General features: G+C 44.0%; 1 protein-coding gene across 1 annotated transcript; it reads left to right on the top strand.

The window, feature by feature from the left end:
• Positions 1-28: 28 nt before the first annotated feature.
• TRIM27 (tripartite motif containing 27) lies at positions 29-22,327 on the top strand. The gene is made up of 8 exons (XM_010377258.2): positions 29-814; positions 2,046-2,141; positions 5,904-6,134; positions 13,424-13,446; positions 16,208-16,323; positions 16,456-16,488; positions 18,015-18,041; positions 20,666-22,327. The coding sequence occupies exons 1-8, from the start codon at positions 395-397 to the stop codon at positions 21,259-21,261; spliced, it is 1,542 nt and encodes a 513-aa protein (XP_010375560.1). The 5' UTR covers positions 29-394; the 3' UTR covers positions 21,262-22,327.
• Positions 22,328-27,759: the final 5,432 nt, after the last annotated feature.

The following is a 27,759-nucleotide window of genomic DNA, read 5'->3' as shown; positions in this document are numbered from 1 at the left end:
CCCCGCCCCCCCGAGCCGCCTCTTCCGCTCGCGCCGGGGTGGGGTCTACGCGGCCGCCGGGATCCGCTCCGACGCGGCCACGTTGTCTTGCGCGCTTTGCGCGCCTGGCCCTGGGATCCTGACCCTTGGCTACCCGTTCCTGCCCCAGTAGCGTGGCCGCGAGCCTCTGTGAGCCGGCTGTATTCCCGCACTCACTCAGGGGGCACAGGCGCAGGGCCGGCCACTCTGAGCCTTCGGTGCGCGGGCGCGTCTGGGATACGGGCCCGGAAGGCACCGCCCTCCGTCCGCCCCGTGCCTCCCAGGAACAGCGAACGGGAGAGAGCGCCGGAGAGTTGGGCTCCGTGCAGAGCTCGGCGCCGGGGCCCATGCCCGTGAGCCCCCGCAGGCCCGCGCCATGGCCTCCGGGAGCGTGGCCGAGTGCCTGCAGCAGGAGACCACCTGCCCAGTGTGCCTGCAGTACTTCGCAGAGCCCATGATGCTCGACTGCGGCCATAACATCTGTTGCGCGTGCCTCGCCCGCTGCTGGGGCACGGCAGAGACTAACGTGTCGTGCCCGCAGTGCCGGGAGACCTTCCCGCAGAGGCACATGCGGCCCAACCGACACCTGGCCAACGTGACCCAGCTGGTGAAGCAGCTGCGCACCGAGCGGCCGTCGGGGCCCGGCGGCGAGATGGGCGTGTGCGAGAAGCACCGCGAGCCCCTGAAGCTCTACTGCGAGGAGGACCAGATGCCCATCTGCGTGGTGTGCGACCGCTCCCGCGAGCACCGCGGCCACAGCGTGCTGCCGCTCGAGGAGGCAGTGGAGGGCTTCAAGGTGAGGGCGCGGATCCGGGAGGGCGGGAGCGCTAGTCGGACAAAGGGAGGAGAGAGCCAAAGGGGCTTCCCTTTTTCCGCCTAGAAAATGGCTGAGCCGGACGTGTGGTTCACAGCCGTCATTTCCTCTCTGTCCGCTCCAGAGCCTCAGCACTCAGATTTGGAGGAAAACCTGTAGCTGGCGAGGGAGCCAGAAGTCTCCCCACCCCCACTCTCCTTTCTCCGTTTGCCCCCATGTTTCCTGTCTCACGGACACATTGTACACGGAGACATGCTTTTGACAGTATAAAAGAAGTGCATAAAATCGCGTGCACATCGACGAGCTGCAGAGACACATGTACTCTCGTCGACTGTCTGACAAAACGCAGTCGGACATTAACTGACTGATGCCCATTCCTTAGTCTATAAGCATTTCTCCAGCACTTTACTGCAATACGTCCTGGTCTAGAAACTCACAGAAAAGAACAGGCTCTTCACTGCTTAAATCATTTAACCACTCTGAGACTCAGGAGATAACAGTTATGAGGAAGATTGTGGAATCATGTGATGCACAGAGCCCTCTGTGAACTGGCACAGCTAAACAGAAACGTGGAAACAATACTACATATAAAACAGTTGTAAGGTGACCTTCAAGGAGTCCATGATACTGTGTATTTTCTGTATGTTGAGGGCTTCAGGAATTCATACACAATTACGTCCGTGTTTAAATATGAATACATTCATGTGTAATTAATCACTTAACATTTATGGACCTTTCAGCTATTTTCTTTCACTCACGCTGGTGAGAACTCTTGAGTAGATTGGGAAGATGGTGTTTGCCCATTTCACACATGAAGGAAATAAGAAGTCACTTTCACAGTATGCTTGTGTGGAAGAGCTACAATACAACATAACTCTAAGCCTCTTACTCAAGTCACAGTTCTGCTAAGTCATGCGATATCCTACCAGGGACAGGTAGATGATTCATTGTTTAAGATAGACACAAATAATCCTGACGAGGTAGCTGAGTGGTTGAAGCGACAGGCTGCTAAGATAGACACAGATTGCCAAATGAGTGGCTTGTTGGCCCCTGCGCCCTGAGTCTTTCTCTTGTGGGTGGCAGTGTGGCCTGAGAACAAGCGCCAACTAGAGACTTGGGATCAGGTGTGTGGACTCCATGTGTGATTAGAAGTACCATGCTGATGCTAAGGTCTACCTAATTTTGAACTGCCCATCTGTTTTGCTTTTCTCAGGAGCAAATCCAGAACCAGCTTGACCATTTAAAAAGAGTGAAAGATTTAAAGAAGAGACGTCGGGCCCAAGGGGAACAGGCACGAGCTGAACTCCTGGTAAGGGTTGTTGGAATTCACAGTCGCTTCTGCTGGTGCTCCCCTCTTCTGTAGAGCTGCTGTTACTTCCCTTAAACTTGTCCAGCATGTCACCCAGAACCTGTAGGTAGAGGGGGATCAACTGCACATGGCAGTGGGAACTCATCCAGAGAACTAATTCCCTTACTTTTGGGGAAAGGATGGAGGAGCCAAGTTTGGAACCCTTGGAAATCAGACCTGTCAGTATAGTTTAACCTGCTAACTGTGTAGACCAAGGTTGATCCTTGGCAAAGCTGAGATAGGTAAAATTATTGGATACAGTTAGCTTGCGTTGTTACCATTCTGCAGACAAGTGCTAATAGTGGATTTGTGTAAGTCCCACTGTTGCTTCTCTTTGGGTTATTCTCCTTTCTTGACAATGCCTTAATTCTGAATTTTTTGCTCTGCTCTCTTCCTCCATTCTCTCAAGGCCTCGACAAGTGGCTGATGTGTTAATTTATGATAGGGGTATATGGGAATTTTTTCTTTTTTTTTTTTCAACAGGGTCTCACTCGGTCACCCAGGCTGGAGTGCAATGGCGAGGTTTTGACTCACTGCAACCTCTGCCTCCCATTTCAAATGATTCTCCCACCGCAACCTCCGATTCTCCCACCGCAGCCTCCCAGGTAGCTGAGGCTACAGGCATGCGCCAACACACCCAGCTGATTTTTGTATTTTTAGTAGTGATGGGGTTTCACCATATTGACCAGGCAGGTCTCGAACTCCTAACCTCAAGTGATCCACCTGCCTTGGCCTTCCAAAGTGTTGGGATTACAGGTGTGAGCCACTGCACCTAACCGGGAATTTTGTTTTGAAAAGAAAAAAAAACAAGGCAGGGCACGGGGGCGGGGGGGGGGGGGGGCTCACACCTGTAATCCCAGCACTCTGGGAGGCTGAGGCAGGCGGATCACCTGAGGTCAGGAGTTGAAGACCAGCCTGGTCATGGTGAAACCCCGTCTCTACTAAAAATACAAACATTAGCCAGGCATGGTGGTACACACCTGTAATCTCAGGTACTCGGGAGGCTGAGGCAGGAGAATCACTGGAACCCGGGAGGTGGAGATTGCGGTGAGCCAAGATCGTGCCATTGCACTCCAGCCTGGGCAACAAGGGTGAAACTCTGTCTCAAGAAAAAAAAAAAAAAGACAGAAAGTACAGAGACATTTATAATACACATTTGTATATCCACCACTTAGATGTTTAAAAATGTTTTTTGAACAATAAATAAAACATTACTAGTCTCTACCCACTAGAGGTATTTCTGTCTGAAAAGTAAAGTCCCAGACTGGTAGAGTCTAGCATCACTTTTTCAGTCCTGGTAGGGCGTAGTAAAGAACTTTTGGACCGCGAACTTATTCCCATGGTGTCCTTAGATCCCACCACTTGCTCTGCCCACACAATACACTGAGACTTGAGCTCTCCTTTTTGCAAACAGGTGTGATGGGCCGGGTGCAGTGGCTCATGCCTGTAAACCCAGCACTTTGGGAGGTCGAGGCAGGTGGATCACGAGGGCAGGAGATGGAGACCATCCTCACTAACGGTGAAACCCTATCTCTACTAAAAAATATAAAAAATTAGCCGGGTGTGGTGGCAGCACCTGTAGTCCCAGCTACTCGGGAGGCTGAGGCAGGAGAATGGCGTGAACCTGGGAGGCAGAGCTTGTGGTGAGCTGAGATCGCCCCACTGCACTCCAGCCTGGGTGACAGAGCAAGACTCTGTCTCACAAAAAAAAAAAAAGAAAAGAAAACAGATCTGATGAATGGAGAATCTTCTCAGTGAGCCTGAGTGGACTCAAATCATTATGCACACGATGATATTCTCTGTGGGAGGATTATCAAAGGGGAGAACAGCCCTTCTCTGAGAATCAGGGCACCTGGACATGCTTCTATGCTCTGACACCACCCAGTTGTATAGATGGAGTCATACAACCTCTGTGGGTCTCAGTTTGGTCATCTGTGAAACAAGCAGGTTGGACTAGACTAGCAAGGGTAGTACTGCCTTTTTGTCCTCTACAATGGTGTGTGGGTATTTCTTTGGCTGTCTTCAGAAGAATCCAGTGATTGGGGAGGTTGGGCAGGAATGCTAAATGTCTTACAATGCAAGAAACAGTCCCATGCCAGGCGGAATTGTCCTACCAAGGTGCCAGTAGCACCCCCTTTGAGAAACACTGAATTAGTTGATATTTAAGAATTGTTTCAGCCTTAATTTTTCATTTCTAAGATTATTTTGTATAGTTTAAGTCTTTGAAAGAATTACCCAGCTGACATGAAATATGACCTTTGAAAAGGATTTAATAAACAAAGACATATATGTGCATAGTGAGTGTCTTAAGAAGGGTGGTTAGAGGGATAGTCAGTGTGGGAAGGTTCTCAGGAGAAGCTGAGTTTGGAACAGGTGTTGGTAAATTTTCTAAAAAGAGTCAGATAGTGAATATTTTTAGCTTTGTAGGCTATATAGACTCTGTCACAGCTGATTAGCTCTGTTGTAGCTCAAAAGCAGCCATTGCCAATATGTAAATGCAGGGCATGGCTGTGTCCAATATGACTTCACTTGGCTCCTTTGGAGCTCGTTGCTGGCTCCTTGTTTAGAACAAACGTTTATATTAGAGTCCTGTTGGTGGTGGGGGTGGGGTGAAGAAAGGAGGACAGTAAGTTATGGTAAACAAATCAGCACCAAGAGGGAACCGTGGGGAGACCACCTCTCTCCCTCCCACCCAAGGCTGGATAGACAGCAGTTGGTGAAGGACAGACAGGGTATGGCTTACATGTGAAGGGCCCAGAAAGATTGGGCAAGAAAACTGTTACTGGTTGTTCCATCCTCCATAGGGCACATATCTGACCCTGTCACTTTCCTGTGTGACAATCTTCCATGCTTCCCAGTTGGGATAGAGTCGTTACCCCCAGCCTCCCAGGCCAGGCATGACAAGGCCTCACCTTTTCTGGTCCCTTCCCTCAACACTCATGTGCTCCAGCCAGATAGCACCATTTGCTTTCTCTCTCCACTGTTTTTTGCCTGTGCCATTTCTTCTGCCTGGAAAGCCTTCCTGCTCATTGCCTATGTGGTGAACTCTTGTTCATCACATAAACACTCTGTGAAATTGCTTCTGTGAAGATGGTACCAGCTTCTTCCATTGCAGGCTGTCACCCTTTCTTTAATTACCCATCCATGACTGCGTATATCACATGAACCTGACTCACTTCTCTGAGTTACTTGAGAACAGGGACTGTCTTAATAATCACTGGGGTAAGCCAGGCGCGGTGGCTTACGCCTGTAATCCCAGCACTTTGGGAGGCCGAGGTGGGCGGATCACAAAGTCATGAGATTGAGACCCTGGTTAACACAGTGAAACCCCATCTCTACTAAAAAATACAGAAAGTAGCCAGGTATGGTGGCGGGCGCCTGTAGTCCCGGCTACTCTGGAGGCTGAGGCAGGAGAATGGTGTGAACCTGGGAAGGTGGAGCTTGCAGTGAGCCAAGATTGCGCCACTGCAATCCAGCCTGGGTGACAGGGCGAGACTCCGTGTCAAAAAAAAATCATCATCATCATCATCATCATCATCATCACTGGGGTAATTCAGTTCCTGGCCATTATATATGCAGTCAGTAAAGACTGGAAATAATGAGTTGGCACTTTGCTTGTTTTATGCATAATGAGGTCTTGGGGTAGGTGGTCACGGGAGAACTATGAAGGCCCTAGAAATGAGCCATTTCTCTCTTTACTGCCTTTCCCTGTCATCTGCATAGAGCCTAACCCAGATGGAGAGGGAGAAGATTGTTTGGGAGTTTGAGCAGCTGTATCACTCCTTAAAGGAGCATGAGTATCGCCTCCTGGCCCGTCTTGAGGAGCTAGACTTGGCCATCTACAATAGCATCAATGGTGCCATCACCCAGTTCTCTTGCAACATCTCCCACCTCAGCAGCCTGATCGCTCAGCTAGAAGAGAAGCAGCAGCAGCCCACCAGGGAGCTCCTGCAGGTAAGGCTTGCAGAGCCCTGCCAGAGCAGCACCCACTGAAAATATCCTCCCTTCTCCTTTGCCAAGTAGTATCCAGGACCCCCTGTCTTTTTAACTCTGCAGGAATAGCAAGAGCTTGCCAAACTCTATATTGTGCACCTTGGAAACTATGTAAACTAGAAGTTCTGGTTCACACAACTTGAATTAGTCAATTGCATTGTCTCATGGAAATGGCAAAAAGAAGACCTGGTGCTTGGGCCTGCCCAGCACTGACAAGTGGTCTGATTACAGGCAAGGCTCTCTACATTTTTGGGCCTCAGTGACCTTGTTTGTTCAATAATGAGGGGCTTAGACAATATGTCATTCAAAGACTCTCCTCACTCCAGTATCTTATAGTTTTAACCTATTACTACAGCCACAAAACAATGAGCACTTGAGCAGGAGTGGTTAGGTTAACTGAGCAGTCCTGTGGTTTAATGTTGGTAGAGCAGGTGATAAAGCTGCAGCAGACCTACCCCAGCAAGACTACAGGAAATGAGCTAATGCCTGTCTGTCGTTTGCTCATTCAGTGCATATTAATTATTTGCTTTGTGTCAGGCACTATTCTAGGCACTGAGATTAAGTGCCAAATAAGCTTTCCTGAATTATTATATTTTAGTGTGGTGATCAGACAGTTCTTATAGGTATTGATAAAAGCCATTAAAAAGGGATGATAGCAGGCCAGGCGCAGTGGCTCACACCTGTAATCCCAGCATTTTGGGGGGCCGAGGCGGGTGGATCATGAGGTCTAGGAGTTCAAGACCAGCCTGGCCAATAGGGTGAAACCCCGTTTCTACTAAAAATACAAAAATTAGCCAGGCATGGTGATGTGCCTATAGTCTCAGCTACACGGGAGACTGAGGCAAGGAATTGCCTGAACTCAGGAGGAGGAGGTTGCAGTGAGCCAAGATCACGCCACTGCACTCCAGCCTGGGCGACAGAGCGAGACTCTTGTCTCAAAAAACAAATAAAAAATAAAAATAAAAATTGATGATGGCATAGGGCAAGGGTCAGCAAATTATGGTCCATCACTTGTTTTTGTATGTCTTGGGCAATAAGTATGGTTTTTACGTTTTAATTTTAATTTAGTATTATTTATTTATTTTGAGACTGAGTCTTGCTCTGTTGCCCAGGCTGGAGTGCAGTGGTGCGATCTCGGCTCATTGTAACCTCTGCCTCCTGGGTTCAAGTGATTCTCCTGCCTCAACCTCCTGAGTAGCTGGGATTACAGGTGCACACCACCATGCCTGGCTAATTTTTGTATTTTTACTAAAGACGGGGTTTCACCACATTGGTCAGGCTGATCTCGAATTCCTCACCTCGTGATCCGCCTTCCTCGGCCTCCCAAATTGTTGGGATTATAGGTGTGAGCCACGGCACCCAGCCAGTTTACATTTTTAAATGGGAAAAATCAGAAAAATTTATTTCTTTTTTTCTTCCTCTTTTCTTTTTTTTATTTTTGAGATGGAGCAAGGAGGGAGTGGACAACATAGTAATGCAATTGAGGTCAAATAATATCAAAGCTGATACCCATTTGATTCAATAACATGACCATCATTGTAACCTTATGTAGAACTACCACAATGGAATAATTGGGGCAGGAGCCACATTAGTGGCAGCTGAGTGCTGGCTAGGTTAGGTGAATGGAGACTACACAAGTAGATGACTATTTGAAGTACAACTGTGAAGGGGATGTAATAAAATACTTAAGAGACGAGACAGGATTATGGAGTTTTATCTGGAGGGGTTGGTTAAAGAAACTAGAAGTTAGACATATTTTCAAAATACATATGGAAAGGAGTCTATATTGTAAGGTTTCTAGATGAGGGAGAACACTGAAGCCACAAGAAACCATATACTGGCCGGGCACGGTGGCTTATGCCTGTAATCCCAGCACTTTGGGAGGCCAAGGTGGCCAGATCGCCTGAGGTCGGGAGATCGAGACCAACCTAACTAACATGGAGAAACCCCATCTCTACTAAAAATACAAAATTAGCCGGGCATGGTGGCGCACGCCTGTAATCCCAGCTACTCGGGAGGCTGAGACAGGAGAATTGCTTGAACCATGGAGGCGGAGATTGCAGTGAGCCGAGATCGCGCCACTGCACTCCAGCCTGGGCAACAAGAGTGAAACCCCGTCTCAAAAAAGAGAGAAAGAAAGAAACTATGTACTGATCAGCATTGTGCGGTTCCTGAGAAGGCAGGTGGAAATGAGAACTAAAGTACCTATGCCAGGAATTCCAGAGGGTCTTCTGTTGTACGGGAAGAAATGATTGTTTCAGGGTATGGGAAAGAGGGTCGCGAGAACTAGTAGGAGCATTTGGTCAGTGAACATCTATTTATAACGTAACCATTCTGTCCTGTTGTGTAACTTTCTTTTTTTTTTTTGGAGACGGAGTCTTGCTCTGTCGCCCAGGCTGGAGTGCAGTGGCATTATCTGGGCTCACTGCAACATCTCCCTCCCAGGTTCAAGCATTTCTCCTGCCTCAGCCTCCCAAGTAGCTGGGATTACAGGCGTGCGCCACCACGCCCGGCTAATTTTTGTATTTTTTATAGAGATGGAGTTTTGGCCAGGCTGGTCCTGAACTCCTGACCTCAGGTGATACGCCTGCCTCAGCCTCCCAAAGCACTGGGATAACAGGTGCGAACCACCGTGCCCAGCCCCTGTTGTGTAACTTTCTTATCAGTTTTGCTTTCTCAAATCTTGACTGCTCTGGCGTGGGCACTGGGTAAGCAGATGGTCAGTCTCATCCAGGATTGGGGTTTTGCAAGATGGACTTGAGGGTTTTTTTTTCCCCTTGGTTTTGATTGTTGTTGTTTGAGACAGGGTCTCACTCTGAAACCCAGGCCGGAGTGTGGTGACATGATCAAGGCTCACCGCAGCCTTAACCTCCCAGGCTCAGATGATCCTCCCACTTCAGCCTCCTGAGTAGCTGGGACTACAGGTGTAAACCACCATGCTTGGTTAATTTTTGTAATTTTAGTAGGAGTGGAGTTTTGCCGTGTTGCCTAGGCTGGTCTTGAACTCCGGGACTCAAGCAGTCTATCCACCTCAGCCTCCGAAAGTGCTAGGATTACAGGTGTGAGCCACCACATCCAGCCTTCTTCATTTTTTAATTGTAAAATATACATAACCTAAATTTCACCATTTTAAACTGTAAAACTCTGGCACAAAGTAGCATTTCGTAAATCCACAGTGTTGTACAATTATCAACCACTGTCTGGATCCAAAACATTTTTACCACCCAAAAGGAAACCTCACACTAATAAGCAATCACTCCTCATTTCCTTCTACCCCTGACTCCTGGCTCTATGGATTAATCTATTCTAGATATTAGATATAATTGAAATCATACAGTACGTAGCCTTTTTCTTTCACTTAGCATATTTTTTTTTTTTTTTTTTTTTTGAGAATGTTATTTAAACAGATGGAGCATGAAACTGAAGGTGGATGATGAGGAAAGAAGAGAAGGAAAGAAGTAATGGACTCAGTAAGGGAGGAGGGGCTCCATGAATATCAAAAAGTGTTTATGTTGGAAGTCACTGGAAAAGTAGGCTAAATATTACTTAATGGGGCAATACTGGAGGCATTCCCATTGAGGTCAGAAATAGGGAAGATGCCCAGTATCATTTATCTCTATTTAACACTGCATTAAAGGTTATAACCAGTTCAGGTAAATAAAATAATTACAGGTATACAAATTGGGATAGAAGTTAACATACAGAAATTAGCAGCCTTCATATGCCAGATAGCAGCCACTAGAAGACATATTAGAAGAGAAAATGCTGTTTACATTTGCAAAAACAAGAAAAAAGAAAAAGTAGTGATAAAATACCTGGGAATAAATTTATAAGAAATGTACAAAAACCTATGTGGAGAAAATTATAAAACATTCATACATTCCTGAAAGACATAAAATAAGCTTAAACAAATAACGAGATAATCACTTGTTCTTTGATAAGACAGTGAAAGCAAGTTATCAGTCCTTCACATTCATAAATGCAGTTTGTTTGTTTTTTTTTTCTGTTAAGCGGATATATTGTGTAGTGAAGTCTCGGATTTCAGTGTAACCATCACCCAAGTAGTGTACATTGTACCCATTGAGTAATCTCCTCTCCCTCATCCCCCCTCCCACCTTTGCAATTTCAATAAAAATACCAACAAGTGCTTTTTCTGGATCTAGACAAATTGACAGTCAACTTCAGATAGAAAAATAAGCACATAACAATAGCTGGGATAGGCCAGGTGCAATGAGTCACGCCTGTAATCCCAGTACTTTTAGAGGCCGAGGCAAGTGAATTACCTTAGGTCAGGAGTTCGAGACCAGCCTGGCCAACATGGCAAAACCTTGTCTCTATTAAAAATACAAAAATTAGCCAGGTGTGGTGGTGCGTGCCTGTAATCTCAGCTACTTGGGAGGCTGAGGCAGGAGAATCGCTTGAACTCGGAGGTGGAAGTTGCAGTGAGCTGAGATCGCACCATTGCACTCCAACCTGGGAGGCAGAGCAAGACTCCGTCTCAAAAAAAAAAAAAAAAAGCTGGGATAGATCACTAGAGCTCAAGAGGTTGAGCCTGCAGTGAGCTATGATTGCACCACTGCACTCCAGCCGGGGCAACAGAGCAAGACTCTGTCTTCAAAAAAAAAAAAAAAAATAGGTTGGCTACACTGTGAAAGAAGAGCTCTGTCTTTCTTGTGAAAGAAGGGCTCTTTCTTTCACAGGAGAACTGGCCCTACTAGATATTACACTATATTTTAAAGCCCATATAATTAAAGCAGTTCGTATTAGTACAAGAAAAAGAAAAAAGCACACACACATTGTAGCCAGTCAAAAGGTGGTATTAAAATTGAATATTTGCCACAGATACCACAAATACAAGTGATAGTTCTAACATAAAAAGACCTTTTAAAAATTGAGAGAGAAAAGACCAAAATTCTAGAGAAAAGTGGGTTAAAGGCACAAATAGGCAAGTTGCAAAAGACATTAATTGGTTTGTGAACATGTGAAAAAATGCTCAGCTGTACTTATAATAAGAGAAATGCGAACTAAAACTACATTGAGATACCATTTCTTACTCGTTACAATAGCAAAAATTTTCAACTTAATACACTGTTGATGAAGTATGGGAGAGACACTCATATGTCAGTGGGTTGGTGGGAATGCAAAATCATATGACCCTTTTGGAGGAGAATTTCTTAATTTTTAACAAAACTGTATGTGTGTGTGTGTGCATGTATACACACAGAATTAACAAATAATTTTTCTAGGAAGGGTAGAAGGAGGAGAGATGAGGAGAGATGAATGGGTACAAATACACAGTTTGATAGAAGAAATAAGACCTAGTGTTTGATAGATCAGTAGGGGGACTAGTTTACAAATCTATTTTTTATACATATATGTATATATATGTGTGTATATACACGTGTGTATGTTTACATACATACATATATATACACACACTGATATATATATATATTTTTTGTTTTTGTTTTTGTTTTTTTTGAGACGCAGTTTCGCTCTTGTTGCCCAGGCTGGATTGCAATGGCATGATCTCGGCTCGCCGCAACCTCCGCCTCCTGGGTTCAAGCGATTCTCCTGCCTCCCGAGTAGCTGGGATTACAGGCATGCGCCGCCGTGCCCAGCTAATTTTGTATTTTTAGTAGAGATGGGATTTCTCCATGTTGGTCAGGCTGGTCTCAAACTCCCGACCTCAGGTGATCTGTCCGCCTGGGCCTCCCAAAGTGCTAGGATTACAGGCGTGAGCCACCACACCTGGCCTATTTTATATTCCAAAGTGACTAGAGGAGAGTAATTGCAGTGCTTCTTGAGTAAAGAAAAGACAAATACTTATGATGTCATGGATATCCCAATACACTGATTTCTTTACAAATTATGAATGTGTTAAAGTATCACATGTACTCCCAAAATATGTATGTCTGTTATATATCAATAAAAAATTTTAAAAATCTAAGAATTTACTTTGAAGATATAATTAAGTATGAAAATATATTTGAAAATACATATGCACAAGATTACTTGCTGCAACATATTTGTACTTGCAAAATATTGGAAGTAGTCTAACTTCGAAACCTACAAGTTTGTTTTAGTTAATTGTGCACATATACACTCTGGAACACTATCCAAGTTAAAAAAAAAAAGGGAAAAGAATGATACCTATGAACTAATACGGAGTGGTTTCTAGTATATATTGCTTTGTGGAAAATAAAAATGTAAAATAGAGAGTATGCTACTTTTTTTTTTTTTTCCTCTCCCGAGACGGAGTTTCACTGTTGTTGCCCAGGCTGTAGTACAATGGCACGATCTTGACTCACTGCAACCTCCGCCTCCTGGATTCAAGCAGTTCTCCTGCCGCAGCCTCCCGAGTAGCTGGGATTACAGGCATGCACCACCACACTGGGCTAATTTTGCATTTTTAGTAGAGACGGGATTTCACCATGTTGGTCAGGCTGGTTTCGAACTCCCGACCTCATGTGATTCGCCCGCCTTGACCTCTCATAGTGCTGGGATTGCAGACATGAGCCACCGCGCCCGACGAGCATATGCTACTTTTTGTGTATGAAAGAAGGGAGAGGCTGCCGGTGGCTCACACCTGTAATCCCAGCACTTTGAGAGGTGGAGGCGGGTGGATCACCTGAGGTCAGGAGTTCGAGACCATCCTGGCCAATATGGCGAAACGCTGTCTGTACTAAAAACACAAAAATTAGCCAGGCGTGGTGGCAGGCACCTGTAGTCCCAGCTACTCAGGAGGCTGAGGCAGGAGAATTGCTCGAACCCAGGTGGCAGAGGTTGCAGTGAGCCAAGATTGGGCCATTGCACTCCAGCCTGGGCTACACAGAGTGAGACTCCGTCTCAAAAAAAAAAGTATACTGAAGTTCTTTGTACTAACAGCTTTTCTGTGTATTTGAAATTATTTCATAATAAAAAGAAAAAGATCTGGACAGGTAGGCAAGTTGAGGTCCAATCGTAGGATACTTGAGTTAGTAAATTTGAAATCCTGAGGTCCTTGACCAGTGGATGGTGGGTACTGAAGGCGGATATGGGAAATGCTGGTATAGCAAATAGTATGCATCCCATTTTCCTCTGCCTGCTTTTTAGCTCCTCAAAACTGAGTTATGTTCCAGTGATCCTTTTCTCCTTGATTTCTCCCATGAGAGCCAGTCTGTAGTTGGTTTTTCAACAAACATCTGTGAAAGAAAACTGAAGTTATAAATGACTTCTCATGGTTATTTTTTTTTTCCTTTCTCTTGCAGGACATTGGGGACACATTGAGCAGGTATAGTTTTCTGTTTCCCTAGTGTTAAATCAAATATGAGAAGACTGTCTCCTTCACATTTGTAAATCCTGAAAGGAGCCCTGAGCCTGAGGATGGACATCTTATCAAATTGACACATATCCCTGAAGAGAGTCACTAGTATACTAAGAATTAGATGAACCACAGCTCTACTCAGTAAAATTCAGGAAGTAGGGGGTTCACGTGGGAGGCTGCTGGTGGATTAGGGGTATGAGAGGAGAAGGTGTGGCCTTACAGAGACCTGGGCTGAACATAAGGGTAGTTTATGTCTGTTGCTTCCTATACATTTCAGAATCCTTTCCTTATCTCATAATCCTTCATTATCTCATTTTTTTTTCTATAATGGGGGAAATAAAGCCTAAGAAAGGTGTGACTGTCCTGGATTTACATAATTACTGATGAGCCACCTGGATTCTGGCTCTTATTCTTACTCTTGCTATTTCTTTGTTCCATCAAAAAAAAAAAAAAAAAAAAAAGTGAGGAAAAACTGCCTGGCAGCTGGAACACGACCAAAGAGGGAGAGCTTGGAGGGGGCAGTAAGCCAGGGCAAAGTTGTATTTGCAGGATGGATGACCAAGTGGGATGGGCCTTGGGAAGCTAATGTTTGGTGCAAGAATGCCTTCAGGGGTGGAAACTTTGAGGAAGCTGTACTGTGAAGGTAATTAAGACCCTGAATGATGAAAACCTTCTAAAGCAAAATGCAGCTTGACTGTGTGGGAGCATTTAAGGAGACTGGGGAGGTCCTTACAGATGGGGCAGTTTGGCTGGGAGGCCAGTGTTGATAGAATCAGGTTGATGGAATTGAGGTTCCTGAGGGACCCTAGGATGAAGATAAGGTGGAGTTCATACTAGTCCCAGCCAGATGACCCAAGCAAATAATACTGTTACCTGCTACTTTATGATGCCAGTCTAGCTCTGACCTAATATACGGAGTTAGCTCCCTCAGACCTTAGCACTTTGTGACGTTAAGGATTGAATTTGGCTATATAAGATAGGAAACCCAAAATGTTATTGGTTTAAGGGTTAAACATAATAAAATTTTGTCTTATCTATAAAAGAAATGTGCAGGTTGGGTGCAGTGGCTAATACCTGTAATCCCAGCACTTTGGGAGGCCGAGGCAGGTCGATCACCTGAGGTCAGGAGTTCAAGACTAGCCGGACCAACATGGTGAAACCCTGTTTCTACTAAAAATACAAAAATTAGCTAGGTGTGGTGATGCATGCCTGTAATCCCAGCTACTTGGGAGGTTGAGGCAGGAGAATTGCTCAAACTCGGGTGGCGGAGGTTGCAGTGAGCTGAGATCATGCTGTTGCACTCCAGCCTGGCAGCCTGGGTGACAGAGCCTGATTCCATCTCAAAAAAAAAAAAAAAAAAAGAGAAGAAAAGAAATGTGCAGATAAGTAGTCTGTGGCTAGTATGGTAACTCCAGTGATCCTCACACTCAGGTTTCTTCCCATTCACTGTTCTACCATCCCTAAGGTGTGATCCTCATATATTCCATGATAGCTCGTAGAATGCTAACCAAGAAGAAGGAGATAAGTCACATCACATTACTTTTTTTTGTTTTGTTTTGTTTTTGTTTTTTTTGTAGACACAGGGTCTCACCATGTTGCCCAGGCTGGTCTTGAACTCCTAGCCTCAAAGCAGTTCTCCCACCACGGCCTCCCAAAGTGTTGGGATTGCAGACGTGAGCCACTGCTCCCGGTCATGTTACTTTTTTAAGTAGACTTCTCAAAACATCATGAGATACATTTTATCTCTCATAGACCAGAAAACTCAGTCACAAGGTCACATCTAGCTATGGGACTGGGCAGCTGTGAGCCATAAAAGGCAGAAGATGGCAGAAGGGCTATTGGATAGGCAACTGGCAGTCTTTGCTATAGACATCCTTGCAGGGCTAGGGAATTGGGTATTGTCCCCCACAGTGCCTTTCTGTCTGAACATGTCATTCTCTCCATATTTGGGAACCTGAGAATTCGGGTTAATTGCCCACCATAAATATTAAGGACTGTCATGGAATCTAATGCTTTCTGGCAAAGTCAGCTTGTCCCCCACAGTGCCTTTCTGTCTGAACATGTCATTCTCTCCATATTTGGGAACCTGAGAATTCGGGTTAATTGCCCACCATAAATATCAAGGACTGTCATGGAATCTAGTGCTTTCTGGCAAAGTCAGCCTCATATGTAATTCAGTGAATCTTTTTGAGTACTTAATATTTGAAAAGCCATGAGCTAGGTGCTTTGGGGGATATGAGAATGAGTACAATATCTATCCTGTTTTGGTCTAGAGGATCATAGCTCAGGAAGAGAAGATGGGAAAAGCTGTAGTGTTTTAAAGACTGTCCATCTGTGCTAGACAGTTTAGCTTAGCCCCTGTCCTAGTTCCTGGAAGATCACAGAATTGGGAAAAAGAATTTACTCAGACCCGGCACGGTGGCTCATGCCTGTAATCCCAGCATTTTGGGAGGCCCAGGTGGGAGGATCACCTGAGGTCGTCAGGAGTTTGAGACCAGCCTGACCAATATGGAGAAACCCTGTCTCTACTAAAAATACAAAATTAGCTGGGTGTGGTGGCGCTTGCCTGTAATCCCATCTACTTGGGAGGCTGAGGCAGGAGAATCACTTGAACCTGGGAGGCAGAGGTTGCGGTAAGCCGAGATGACGCCATTGCACTCCAACCTGGGGAACGAGCGAAACGCCATCTCAAAAAAAAAAAAAATTTACTCATGTTTTTTAAATTTAGGGCTGAAAGAATCAGGATTCCTGAACCTTGGATCACGCCTCCAGATTTGCAAGAGAAAATCCACATTTTTGCCCAAAAATGTCTATTCTTGACGGAGAGTCTAAAGCAGTTCACAGGTAATGTGAGGAGTGGTGTCATGAGGGGAAATGGATTTATACTCAATATCTGCATATTGCCTGATGAAAGGATATATTTTCCAGCCAGATAGTGGGATGCAAACTGAATATTTTCTTGTTTTCTTTTCTTAGAAAAAATGCAGTCAGATATGGAGAAAATCCAAGGTAAATTTATCTGCCTACTGGGCTTTTGATGTAAAGTTGCTTGGAAAAAAGAACATCTGCACTGAAAGTGGGAAACATGGGGTGATACCCATTGGCCAGCCTTCCCTTATATTTTACATCTTCCCTTGGTCTTAACTAATTTTCTCAACTAACAGCCTCTTGCTCTAATTTGAAGTCTGATAACTGTATTTAGTCAATTCTCAATCTGCATTGATGGAGGAGAAAAATAAGCAATCCAAAAATTAATCAATCCAGAATTAATTTGATTATTTCGGAAAGAGTATGAACAAAAACTACCTTGGATACATTTCACTTGAGCTAGTGTTTATTGTTGTAATTACTGAGTTTCTGCTGCTTGTGGGCACAGGTGCCAGCTCGGGCAGGAGGTAATCAAGCAGCGCTGACAGGCAGCACTGCCAGGGACATGGTTAGGAGCAGGCAGTCAGGAGTCAGGCCGCTTGGGTTCTGGGCCTGGCTCTACCACTTAGTAAGGATTCAACAAGTAATTTCCTTATCTGTAACAGAACAGTAATAGTTCTTACCTCCTAAGGTATAAGAATTAAGGTTAGTTATCATTTCTAACACTTCTAGAATAGAATCTGACACAATAAGTCCTATAATTACGTTTATTAAATAAAGTGTTCTAGGCATTTGGAGAAGCTTTTCCAAATTTAAATTTTCCTGCTCACAAGCCACATTCAGTAAAGAGTTGGCCATATATTATTCCACCTGGGAATACTTAAATTCCTGGGCAGTCTGGTGGATTCTGAAATCCTTATATGTAGGTAAACCCCTTGTCTTAACTATTAGAAATTACAAACACCCATAATCTTTGATTATTTTCTGTTTTATATATGCTGAGTTCTTACTTGCATTCATCTACTCAGATATATACTTTTTGGGGCATCTAGCAACGTAGAGTTAGCAGATACATGTCCTCTACAAATGGGGAGAAATTCCACTTAATACAGTGGGTAATAACCAGAAGTGGTTAGTTCAGGCATGACCTTGATCTGGCTCTTCTTTTCTTGCCACTTAAAAGGCTTAGTGGGATAATGTGTGAAAAATTCTGTTTCAGCTATAAAGTGCCTTATAAATGAATGGTCATGTTTACCCTAGAGTGTCAGTGAGTGCCATTTGAGCCATTCAGCTGTCATACACAGATGACTTATGAAACTCAAAAGTTATGTATGACGTGGGGTTGGAACTGCGTTTCCCTCTGCAGAGCCAGCTGACTCACTAGAAGGTGGAATTCTTGATCTTGGCTCAGTTTGATCCCATATTCTACCAGTCTCAGGCATGTGGTTATCCCTCTGCTTAAGATTCCCAATCCCTCTCCCCTTAAAGCTTTTGGTTGGATGATAGAGCCATACATCATAAGAAAAAATTAGTGCATGACTGACAGCAGAGGTTCTGGGGTTTCTAATGGAGACCACTGCTTTATGATGACTAACCAGAGCCCCCTCAGTTATGTATTTCCTGGAAACCCTCATGACTTCTATAACTTTTCTCTTTTGTTCTTTCAGAATTAAGAGAGGCTCAGTTATACTCAGGTAGGTGATGAGAGACAAAACCATATTAGGTTAAGGAGTAACAATCTTTGTGAACCTAACTACTATTATGAATGATTTGGAAATTGTTTAGATTTGGATTCTTTAGGTTACATGTATAAAGATGATACACAACAACCACAAAAATCCACAGTTGTTTCTATGTGTTAACAGTATCTTTGCCTCCTGAAATGCCTCAGAGTTGAAGCTATAGGGTAAAATCAATCTCAGGTGTTAAAGAAGGATTATAGGGGGTGGAAACCACAGTTCCCCAAAAGTAGAACAGAGCTGGTACCCTAGTACACTGCTGTGCCTGCCCAGCTTCAGGGTCAAACCATGGTGTGTGACAAGCAAGACTGATTGAGCTCCACTATTACTTTTGAGTGTTAGAGGAAGTCTAGGAGTCTTGTGTCATCCCATCGCTGTGCCTCAGGGCAAAGTTTGAAACTCCCCTTCCCCCTCACAACCACTTTCATCCTACTGTAGAGCCTGGGTAAATTTAACATTGCAGAAGTACTCAAATCTAAGGTGTATTCATCCCACAGTCACAGTCACCTTCTGTTATGAAGTGTCCTCTAAATGAAGAGAAGGACTCTACATACAGTGGATCTGCAGTCCTGGGTGTGCACTGGCTCTGATCCGTATTTAATTATTTCGAGAAGTATTAACTGAGTACTTTGCTTGTATCCTACACTGCCTAACATTGTACAGGGTATTTTAGAGGAACAGAAGAGCATAAATGATCCTACTCATGGGGTTTACATTGTCTGGTTGGAGATACACCCATGACACAAGATAGAGGTAGGCACGTGTTGTAGACAGATTGTTGAACCGGGAACCAAGGGTTCTGGGGTTCTTTGTTATCTCTACCAGTTGCCTGTCTTTTGTGGGAGTCAAAATTTGTGGGCTTAAATTTCTAAGAGGTAATGTTTGGGAATCTTCCTCCTGAACAAGATGTGAAGAGCAAATGAGAGAATACATATCACTGTTTTTTTAATTAATTTATTTTTTGAGTATTTTAATTTTTTAAATACTTTATTATTCATTTTAGAGGCAGGTTCTCTGTTGCCCAGGCTGGCATGTAGTGGCGTGGTCATAGCTTGCTGCAGGCTCAAACTCCTGGGCTCAAGTGATCCTCCTGCCTCAGCCTCCTGAGTGGCTGGAATTACAGGCATACACCGCCATGCTTGCCTAAATTTTTACTTTTATATTTTGTAGAGACAGGGTCTCACTATGTTGCCCAGGCTGGTCTCAAACTCCTGTATGCAAGCGATCCTCTTGCCTTAGCTTCCCAAAGTGCTGAGATTAACAGGCATGAGTCACACACCCAGCCCATTATCAGTGTTTTTGAAGCAGGAAAACACTTGATGATAGCAAGATGCTGTAATACTAAATGCCAGAGGTGATGACATGGATCATACATAGTTTTAGATTTCAGAACAGGAAGAGTGTAATGGCCTGGGCAGATTAAGAAAAACTTGGAGGATGTGTGTCTTGCAGTGGACATTAGAAGATGAATAGAGCTTTGATATGCAGAGTAAAGATCTTATAGAATGGATAAAAGAGGGATTTGGACTGGGTGTAGTGACTCACACCTGTAATCCTAACACTTTGGGAGGCTGAAATGGGAAGACTGCTTGAACCCGGGAGATGAAGTCTGCAGTGAGCCATGATTATGCCACTGTACTAGCCTGGGTGACAGAGTGAGACTTCATCTCAAAAAATACAGTAAAAAATAATTGTAAGAGAGTGATTTAAAAGGTAAGCATACTGATACAGGTTCCCAGTCCTTTACCCATGGTTCTAAAATCCTGAATCTCTGAAAGCCACAACCTTTTTCATTATTTTGTAGGAAATTAAAGTATCAAGACCTGAATTTATGTCATGCTGTTTAGAGTCTATCCTTCATTATGTAAACATTCATGGATCTCATAGCAGATCTATTAATATTTCATTATAGAATGCTGCACCAGACCCTACCTGTCTAAAACCTGTAATATTCTGAATTCTGTGAAACTTTGGGCCCCTGAAGTTTTCAGAATAAGGGATGATGAGCATGTAAGAAAACCTCAATTCAGTGTATCCGCCAGGCACAGTGGCTCATGCCTGAAATCCCCACTGCTTTGGGAAGTTGAGGTGGGAGGATTGCTTGAGGCCAAGAGTTCAAGACCATCCTGGGCAACAGTAAGACCTCGTCTCTACAAAAATTTTTTTAAAATTAGGGTGGTAGTGCACACCTATGATCCCAGCTACTTGGGAGTCTTAGGCGGGAGAATCACCTGAGCCCAGGAGTTTGGGGTTACAGTGAACTATGACCACACCACTGTGCTCCAGCCTGGGCAACAGAGCAAGACCCTATCTCTTAAAATCGGTTCATAATGGATATTGTGGTTTCAGATGTGAAAGAAAATATATGGGGCTAAAATTCAGTGTTTTCAGTGTATTCTGGTAACCAGCTAATCCAAGCAGTAATTTTTGAAATGTGAAGTTTAGAATATATTTTAAATAAAATATGTGCAACCTCTAGTGGGAACCTCTCATTCTTGGGGAGGTAATAGAAAGGCACTGAGTGTTTTAGAATAGGCTCTCCTGGCCCGTGGCTGACTCTCTTCTTTGTGTCTCTGCAGTGGACGTGACTCTGGACCCAGACACGGCCTACCCCAGCCTGATCCTCTCTGACAATCTGCGGCAAGTGCGGTACAGTTACCTCCAACAGGACCTGCCTGACAACCCCGAGCGGTTCAATCTGTTTCCCTGTGTCTTGGGCTCTCCATGCTTCATCGCTGGGAGACACTATTGGGAGGTAGAGGTGGGAGATAAAGCCAAGTGGACCATAGGTGTCTGTGAAGACTCAGTGTGCAGAAAAGGTGGAGTAACCTCAGCCCCCCAGAATGGATTCTGGGCAGTGTCTTTGTGGTATGGGAAAGAATATTGGGCTCTTACCTCCCCAATGACTGCCCTCCCCCTGCGGACCCCGCTTCAGCGGGTGGGGATTTTCTTGGACTATGATGCTGGCGAGGTCTCCTTCTACAACGTGACAGAGAGGTGTCACACTTTCACTTTCTCTCATGCTACCTTTTGTGGGCCTGTGCGGCCCTACTTCAGTCTGAGTTACTCGGGAGGGAAAAGCGCAGCTCCTCTGATCATCTGCCCCATGAGTGGGATAGATGGGTTTTCTGGGCATGTTGGGAACCATGGTCATTCCATGGAGACCTCCCCTTGAGGAGGTGGATTCAGGCCAAAAGGGCTGTTGGCTGTAATCCTATGCCAGGCACAAGGCATCTTGTTGCCTTGCCATGTCCTGTCACAGCTGGGTATCCTTACCATGTTCCACGCCCTTGCAGTGGGAGACAGGATGTCCATGTTCTCTACCATCCTTTTCCTTCCTGTGCAGATTGTGCAATGTAATGAGATGTATCAAGATATCCTAGAAATAAAAACCAGATGTCCACCTCCAGTGTTTCACACTTTCTGGTTTTACACATTGCTGGAGGGATAAAGAGTATGGATAATCTTTGGATTTGGAGAGCCATTCAAGATACTTCCACCTTCTTGGCTCAGCCTGGCTTCCTCTGGTTCAGCCCCACATAATGATTATGGCTATTTGCTGTCATTTCTGGGTTAGGGCTCCTTTCTAACAACCTAGACTGGAACAAGGCCCTGTGAGCATGGCTCCTTTATCCCAGTTTTTCCATCTGGGAACAGTACCTCTGCCCCTGATTCCCAATCTGCCATAGTTTTACTAACTCCATTAAAGAAGCCTGTATGTGTTTTGGTTAGTTACAGTTATTTTACAATAATGGTGGGTAATGGCCCCACCTCTGTTATGAGATAATGTTCTAATCAATGTCTCTGCCTTTGTATCTTTTCTGAGGGTTTTGTCTGCTCCCTTCATTCTAATGAAAGGTGTATTCTAGTGCTGGGCGCATATCATCCAGGATAATATTATGCCCAACTCCATCCTCTGTTACTAGATCCCTTACCAGTCACATTTGTGGACTGGTGGTCAGTAGTATACCATCCCTGGAAGGATTCTGGGACAATATTCCAGGGATTCATTGACTTCTTGGCTCCTTTTCTCCATTTCCTTTGGGGAATGGGGGAATTGACCATTCTTAAGTGCATACTGTCAAGGGGCAGCTCCACCCCCATGGCCATTGGATCATGAGACACTCTGAAGTCAGAAGGCTGGGGCAGATCACTTCAAGCAAGCCCCCATGATGGTTCTCAGTCCTGCTCTTCTGGGTACATGACCCTCTGTTTAAAAATAAAGTGAATATGGATGTTTACATTGTTGTTGCTTTCTGGGTGTTGGTAGGATTGGGTTCAGATGTTGGAATGGGTGTGGGGAGGAAATGGTTAATGGTGTTGCTTTCCCATATGGGTCCCAAAACCCCACTCTGGCCAATAGTTTACTTCAAACTGGAAAATAAAACTACTTTCTCGGTATGATGTCACTACTTTCTAGAGGTGCTAAGAAAGTAGTGTTGGACATTCATAGCCTACAGTTCTTATATTGGTTAATCCTGTAATTTTACTAGGAAAGTATTTTCTCAAGTCCTTTTTGTAGTATTGTGCCAGGCATTGGGGTTCCATGGCTGAGGTTCATGAGTTGGTGATATGTCCTAATTCTTCATTCACTCATCAGGTTTTAAGGGAGCTATAGAAAGTAGCTTCCATGAGGCTAGGTTAGCTTTTGCTGAATATTCTGAGATCTAAATGTATATGGTAATATATATATATATATATATATACAGGTACATAAATACTACTAACAAACATAGAGCAGTGCTTGGAATATCATATGAAGAGCTTTATGCACAGTAACTTAATGCTCATGATAACTTTATCAAGCATATACTATTGCCTTTACAGATAAAGAAACTGCAGCAGAGGGGGTAAATGACTTATCCAAGGTATACAGCTAGGAAGCAGCAGAGCCAGGATTCAAACTGAGATGGAACACATGACCACATACATCAGATCCTGCCCCACAATGTTATCGGTTATGGTTTCCTGCATAGAAGGGGCAGAACAGAGACTGGAAGCCTTGGAGTACCAGTTCATTGACCTGGGATGTCTGCCTTATAACACTGTCTACTCTAAACTCAAGGATCTGCAATTGGCAAATGGGGTGAACAGTCCTATTCAAAGTCATCTTCCACTTTCACTTTTAGTCAGTTGGGTCAGGGAGCAAGAATAAGGGCTCACAAAGAGGATACCTTGTACCAGTCCAGGGAAACGTGCCCTTGGGATGGACTTTTGGTTCTTGCTGCCCCAGTGATAGAGTTGTCTCCAAGCTACTTAGAGAATCCCACACTGGGTCTACTTTATTCCCAGTAGACCTAGTGCTTTAGGAGTGGCATCTTACTGCACTTTTATTGACAGCATCAGCGGGACCAGAGATAAACAATCTTGTTGGATTCAAGAAAATTTCTTGCGATTTGAATGGGGATGTATCTAGGAGGGTGAAGAATTTTACCAACAATGTCTAGTGAAAAAAGTCTCAGAAGACTGTATACCTTATATATACCCTTTATAATATGAACAAAAATAGCATGGTTACCTATGGAGTGTGAGAGAGGATGGGATAGAGGATAGGGCATAGGTTGACATGTGTTATTGGTTATCTTCTAGTTCTTGTAGGTGGTGTGTTTATAGTTTCTTATTTACATTTTTAGTTTTAAAAGCCTGCCATTTTGAATGGAATTAAATGAACTTGTGATTCTAAGTTTACTCATCTGCAGAAAGGTAAGCAGCTTTTGAGTTCAAGAACTGAGTCACTAAACTGAGTCACTAAAGGCAGATATGGGGCCCACTGTGATTCTTTTGTCTCCCCTCTTTCCTCAGAACATCTGCAATTCTTAATTATACATTAGGGTTTCAATAACTTCTCCTTCCTTAATTATTTTGCTGTTCCAGGAAGTATGTTTGTGCATGCACGGACGTGCACATGCCTGTGTGTCTTCAGGTGCTGTTGTTTTTTCTGATAAAGGCCAACATGCAAAGAAGACCGTCTTCCTCAAGAGCAGACAAGGCCTAGAAGAGATAGGTTCAAAGAATAAAGGGAAACTGAACATGGCCCCTACCCTCCACCATGTACAATTAAGTGAGAAGATGAGAGAATGCATGTAACTGCCTAACACTTAAAGGCACTATGAAATTACGAGCAAATCGCTATCAGATAGTAAATGAGAGCCATTTGTTAATGCCTTTAGTTATTTGAGATCCAAAGAGTATAGATGGAAATCACGTATCTCCTTCCACCAAAATAAAAAAAAGGTTCTTAGCATACCAATGGTGGTTGAGTTGCTTCTTCACAAATGAAAGACATTATTTTATTCAAACAGACAATTTAACCACTGTTGGGTGCCCCAGCTGAACTTGCTCTTGAAGAGAATACAGGAGAACATGGCTTCTATTCTTTGAAAAGTTAGTTAATTAGGAGAGGGGGAAATAACGTGAAAAAAAGTAGAGTACAGCTAAAGACAATCTGGGGAGAAGTGAAACCTGTGCTCCAGGAGACCTCATTGCAGACCACAGTAATGTAAGAGGAAGCCTAAATGCCTGGGCTGTGTTTCTTAGTTCCCTTTTTCTTGAGACTAAGAGACTTGCCCACTAGCTCCGTCCTGCAATAAATTTTGACTTGATGTAAGCACAGTACTAAATCCTGTACTTTGTTGAACCCAGAAATTCCTCCTATATGAAGTCTCTGAGAATAATAATAAGTCCCAACCAAAACAGCGTTAGAGAAAGGGTCTTACTTTGTCACCAAGGCTGGAGTGCAGTGGCAAGATCATCACTCACTGCAGCCTTGAACTCCTGGGCTCAAGGGATTCTCCCTCCTCAACCTCCCAAAGCGTTGGGATTACAGGCATGGGCCACCATGCCAGGCCAACAGTACTTCCATTTGACAGTATTGCCCCATAACATTTCCTTTTTCCCTGTTGAAGATAGATTTCTTAGATCTGGCTTATCTGTTGAATTAATTTTGCATTTGAAGTTTAAAATGTAAGCAGGACATTTGAAGGTAACGTTTACAGATACACACGTCTCTACCAGATTCTTTGTTCAGAGGGTGTGAAGAACTTGGATTTGTATGGGATGTGATTGCCAAACCCAGTTTAGGGTTCTGATGCTGAAAAAGAATATAACAGAAAAAAGTGAGAAATACTAATTTAGATTAGAAAGATTTCAACCTACATATTTCTTTAAAAACTGGGAAGAAATATGCCAAAATATTAGCATAGATGCTTTTGATGAGACTTGGTGATTTTTTATTTTTTCTGTATTGAATGAACTCTTCACTATGGAAACCTTTAACCATACACAAAAATGAAGAAAATACACAGCGAACCCTCCTATATCATCTCCCAACTTCAACAACTACCAATTTATGGTCAATCTCATTTGAATACAGCCTCATCTCAATTTCCACCCCAATCCAATCCCTGTTAATCTCACGTAATCCTGGACATATCAGAAAATCAAATTATATAACCTCACACAAAACGGTCAAGGAACTCATTTCAAGGTTGGAAATGAAATCCTGTTTTGTTTTCCATTTTCATAGACCACCATTGTCAGCTTCTTTCTCTTTTAGTCGCCCTGCTTCCCTCTGTAAATAATTTGTCAGGGCCGGGCGCGGTGGCTCAAGCCTGTAATCCCAGCACTTTGGGAGGCCGAGACGGGCGGATCACGAGGTCAGGAGATAGAGACCATCCTGGCTAACACGTTGAAACCCCGTCTCTACTAAAAAAATACAAAAAACTAGCCGGGCGAGGTGGCGGCGCCTGTAGTCCTAGCTACTCGGGAGGCTGAGGCAGGAGAATGGCGGGAACCCGGGAGGCGGAGCTTGCAGTGAGCTGAGATCCGGCCACTGCACTCCAGCCTGGGCGACAGCGAGACTCCGTCTCAAAAAAAATAATAATAATAATTTGTCAGCCCTTTTAAAATTCTTACAGATGTTTTCATAAAAATGTAGAATGGCCTGTGGGGAGTCTTATTGTGCAATAAATATTATTAGTAAACAGTTAAAATATTTACATATTTAATTATATTTTACCTTATTCCAAAAAGGACTTAAAGCCATTTAAAACATAAAATCATGTCTGGGCTCGGTGGCTCCCACCAGCACCTTGGGAGGCCGAGGCGGATGGATCGTCTGAGGTCAGGAGTTCAAGACCAGCCTGGCCAACATGGTGAAACCCCATCTCTACTAAAAATACAAAAATTAGCCAGGTATGGTGGTGCATGTCTGTAATCCTAGCTACTCTGGAGGCTGAGACGGGAGAATCGCTTGAACCCAGGAGGCGGAGGTTGCAGTGAGCCAAGATTGCACTACTGCACTCCAGCCTGGGCGAAAGAGCAAGACTCCATCTCAACAACAACAACAACAACAACAGAACCATAAAATTGAGATATCAGGAGTTTAACATGCCATAAAGGAAGAAAGAAAAAAAATATGGCTCAGCCGGGCGTGGTGGCTCACACCTGTAATCCCCGCACTTTGGGAGGCCGAGGCGTGCAGATCACGAGGTCAGGAGTTCGAGACCAGCCTGGCCAACATAGTGAAAAACCCTGTCTCTACTAAAAATACAAAAATTAGCCGGCATGGTGGCAGGCGCCTGTAGTCCCAGCTACTTGGGAGGCTAAGTAAGGCAGGAAAATTGCTTGGACCGGGGAGGCAGAGGTTGCAGCAAGCCAAGATTGCGCTGCTGCACACCTACCAGGCTGACAGTGTGAGACTCCGTCTCAAAAAAAAAAAAAAGAAGAAAAAAGATGGCACAAAAAATGACCATGATTAGAGGTAAATCTATAGTATGAAAACATTTACGAGGACACTAAATGTGGGCTACAGTTGGGTTTTAAAAATTGACATGGGAACCTTGTTAATTGTATGACTCCTAGTTTCCATAAGATTGAAATAATTAAATGTTTAAGGGACATAATGGGATTCTTGTTAGTAAGAGATAGGAATTTCTGCTTGGGTTCTCGGTAAATAGAAACTGTATCCCAAGAGTTTACTTTTCATAAAATAAGTCTTACAAAATCAATAAGGCAAGATGGACACCTCATAAAAATTTGGTAAGCAATTTACTGAGGAAGGAGTATAAAAACCCTTTAAACATGAATATTGAACCTCACTAATAACAAATCTGTAAAAAAAAAAAAAAAAAAAAAAAAAAGCCATATCATTTTTTACCTATTAAAACGTACTGGGCACGGTGGGTCACGCCTGTAATCCTGGCACTGGGAGGCCGAGGCGGGCGCATCATTTGAGGTCACGAGTTTGAGACCAGCCTGACCAACTTGGTGAAACCCTGTCTCTAAAAATACAAAAAAAGTAGCCGGGCGTGGTGGCGCATGCATGTAGTTCCAGCTACTCGGGAGGCTGAGGCAAGAGAATTACTTGAATCCAGGAGACAGAGGTTGCAGTGAGCTGAGATCATGCCACTGCACTCCAGCCTGGGCAACAGAGCAAAACTCAGTCAAAAAAAAAAAAAAAAAAAAAAGCTGGATAAACATTGATGTAATGGTTTCACTTTTCGAAATTTAAGGAAATAATTATGGATGTTTGAAAATATTTATGTAAGGATAGTTTTTACAGCATTGCTCATGAAAGTAAAAAATTAGAAATAATTCAGTGTTCAAGAATACCAACTTGATATGGAATATCTGCAGTAATTAAGATTTATACAGGCCGGGCGCGGTGGCTCAC

This window comes from Rhinopithecus roxellana, chromosome 4 (genome assembly GCF_007565055.1).
Source record: "Rhinopithecus roxellana isolate Shanxi Qingling chromosome 4, ASM756505v1, whole genome shotgun sequence".
NCBI lineage: Eukaryota > Metazoa > Chordata > Mammalia > Primates > Cercopithecidae > Rhinopithecus > Rhinopithecus roxellana.
This window is presented reverse-complemented; position numbering and strand designations above follow the sequence as displayed.

Excerpts from the sequence above, each read along its gene's own strand:
- TRIM27 (XM_010377258.2), top strand. The coding sequence starts at position 395 with ATGGCCTCCGGGAGCGTGGCCGAGTGCCTGCAGCAGGAGACCACCTGC. Across the intron at positions 13,447-16,207 it reads ATTGGGGACACATTGAGCAG|GGCTGAAAGAATCAGGATTC; the intron begins GTATAGTTTTCT and ends TTTTAAATTTAG. Across the intron at positions 16,489-18,014 it reads AGATATGGAGAAAATCCAAG|AATTAAGAGAGGCTCAGTTA; the intron begins GTAAATTTATCT and ends TTGTTCTTTCAG.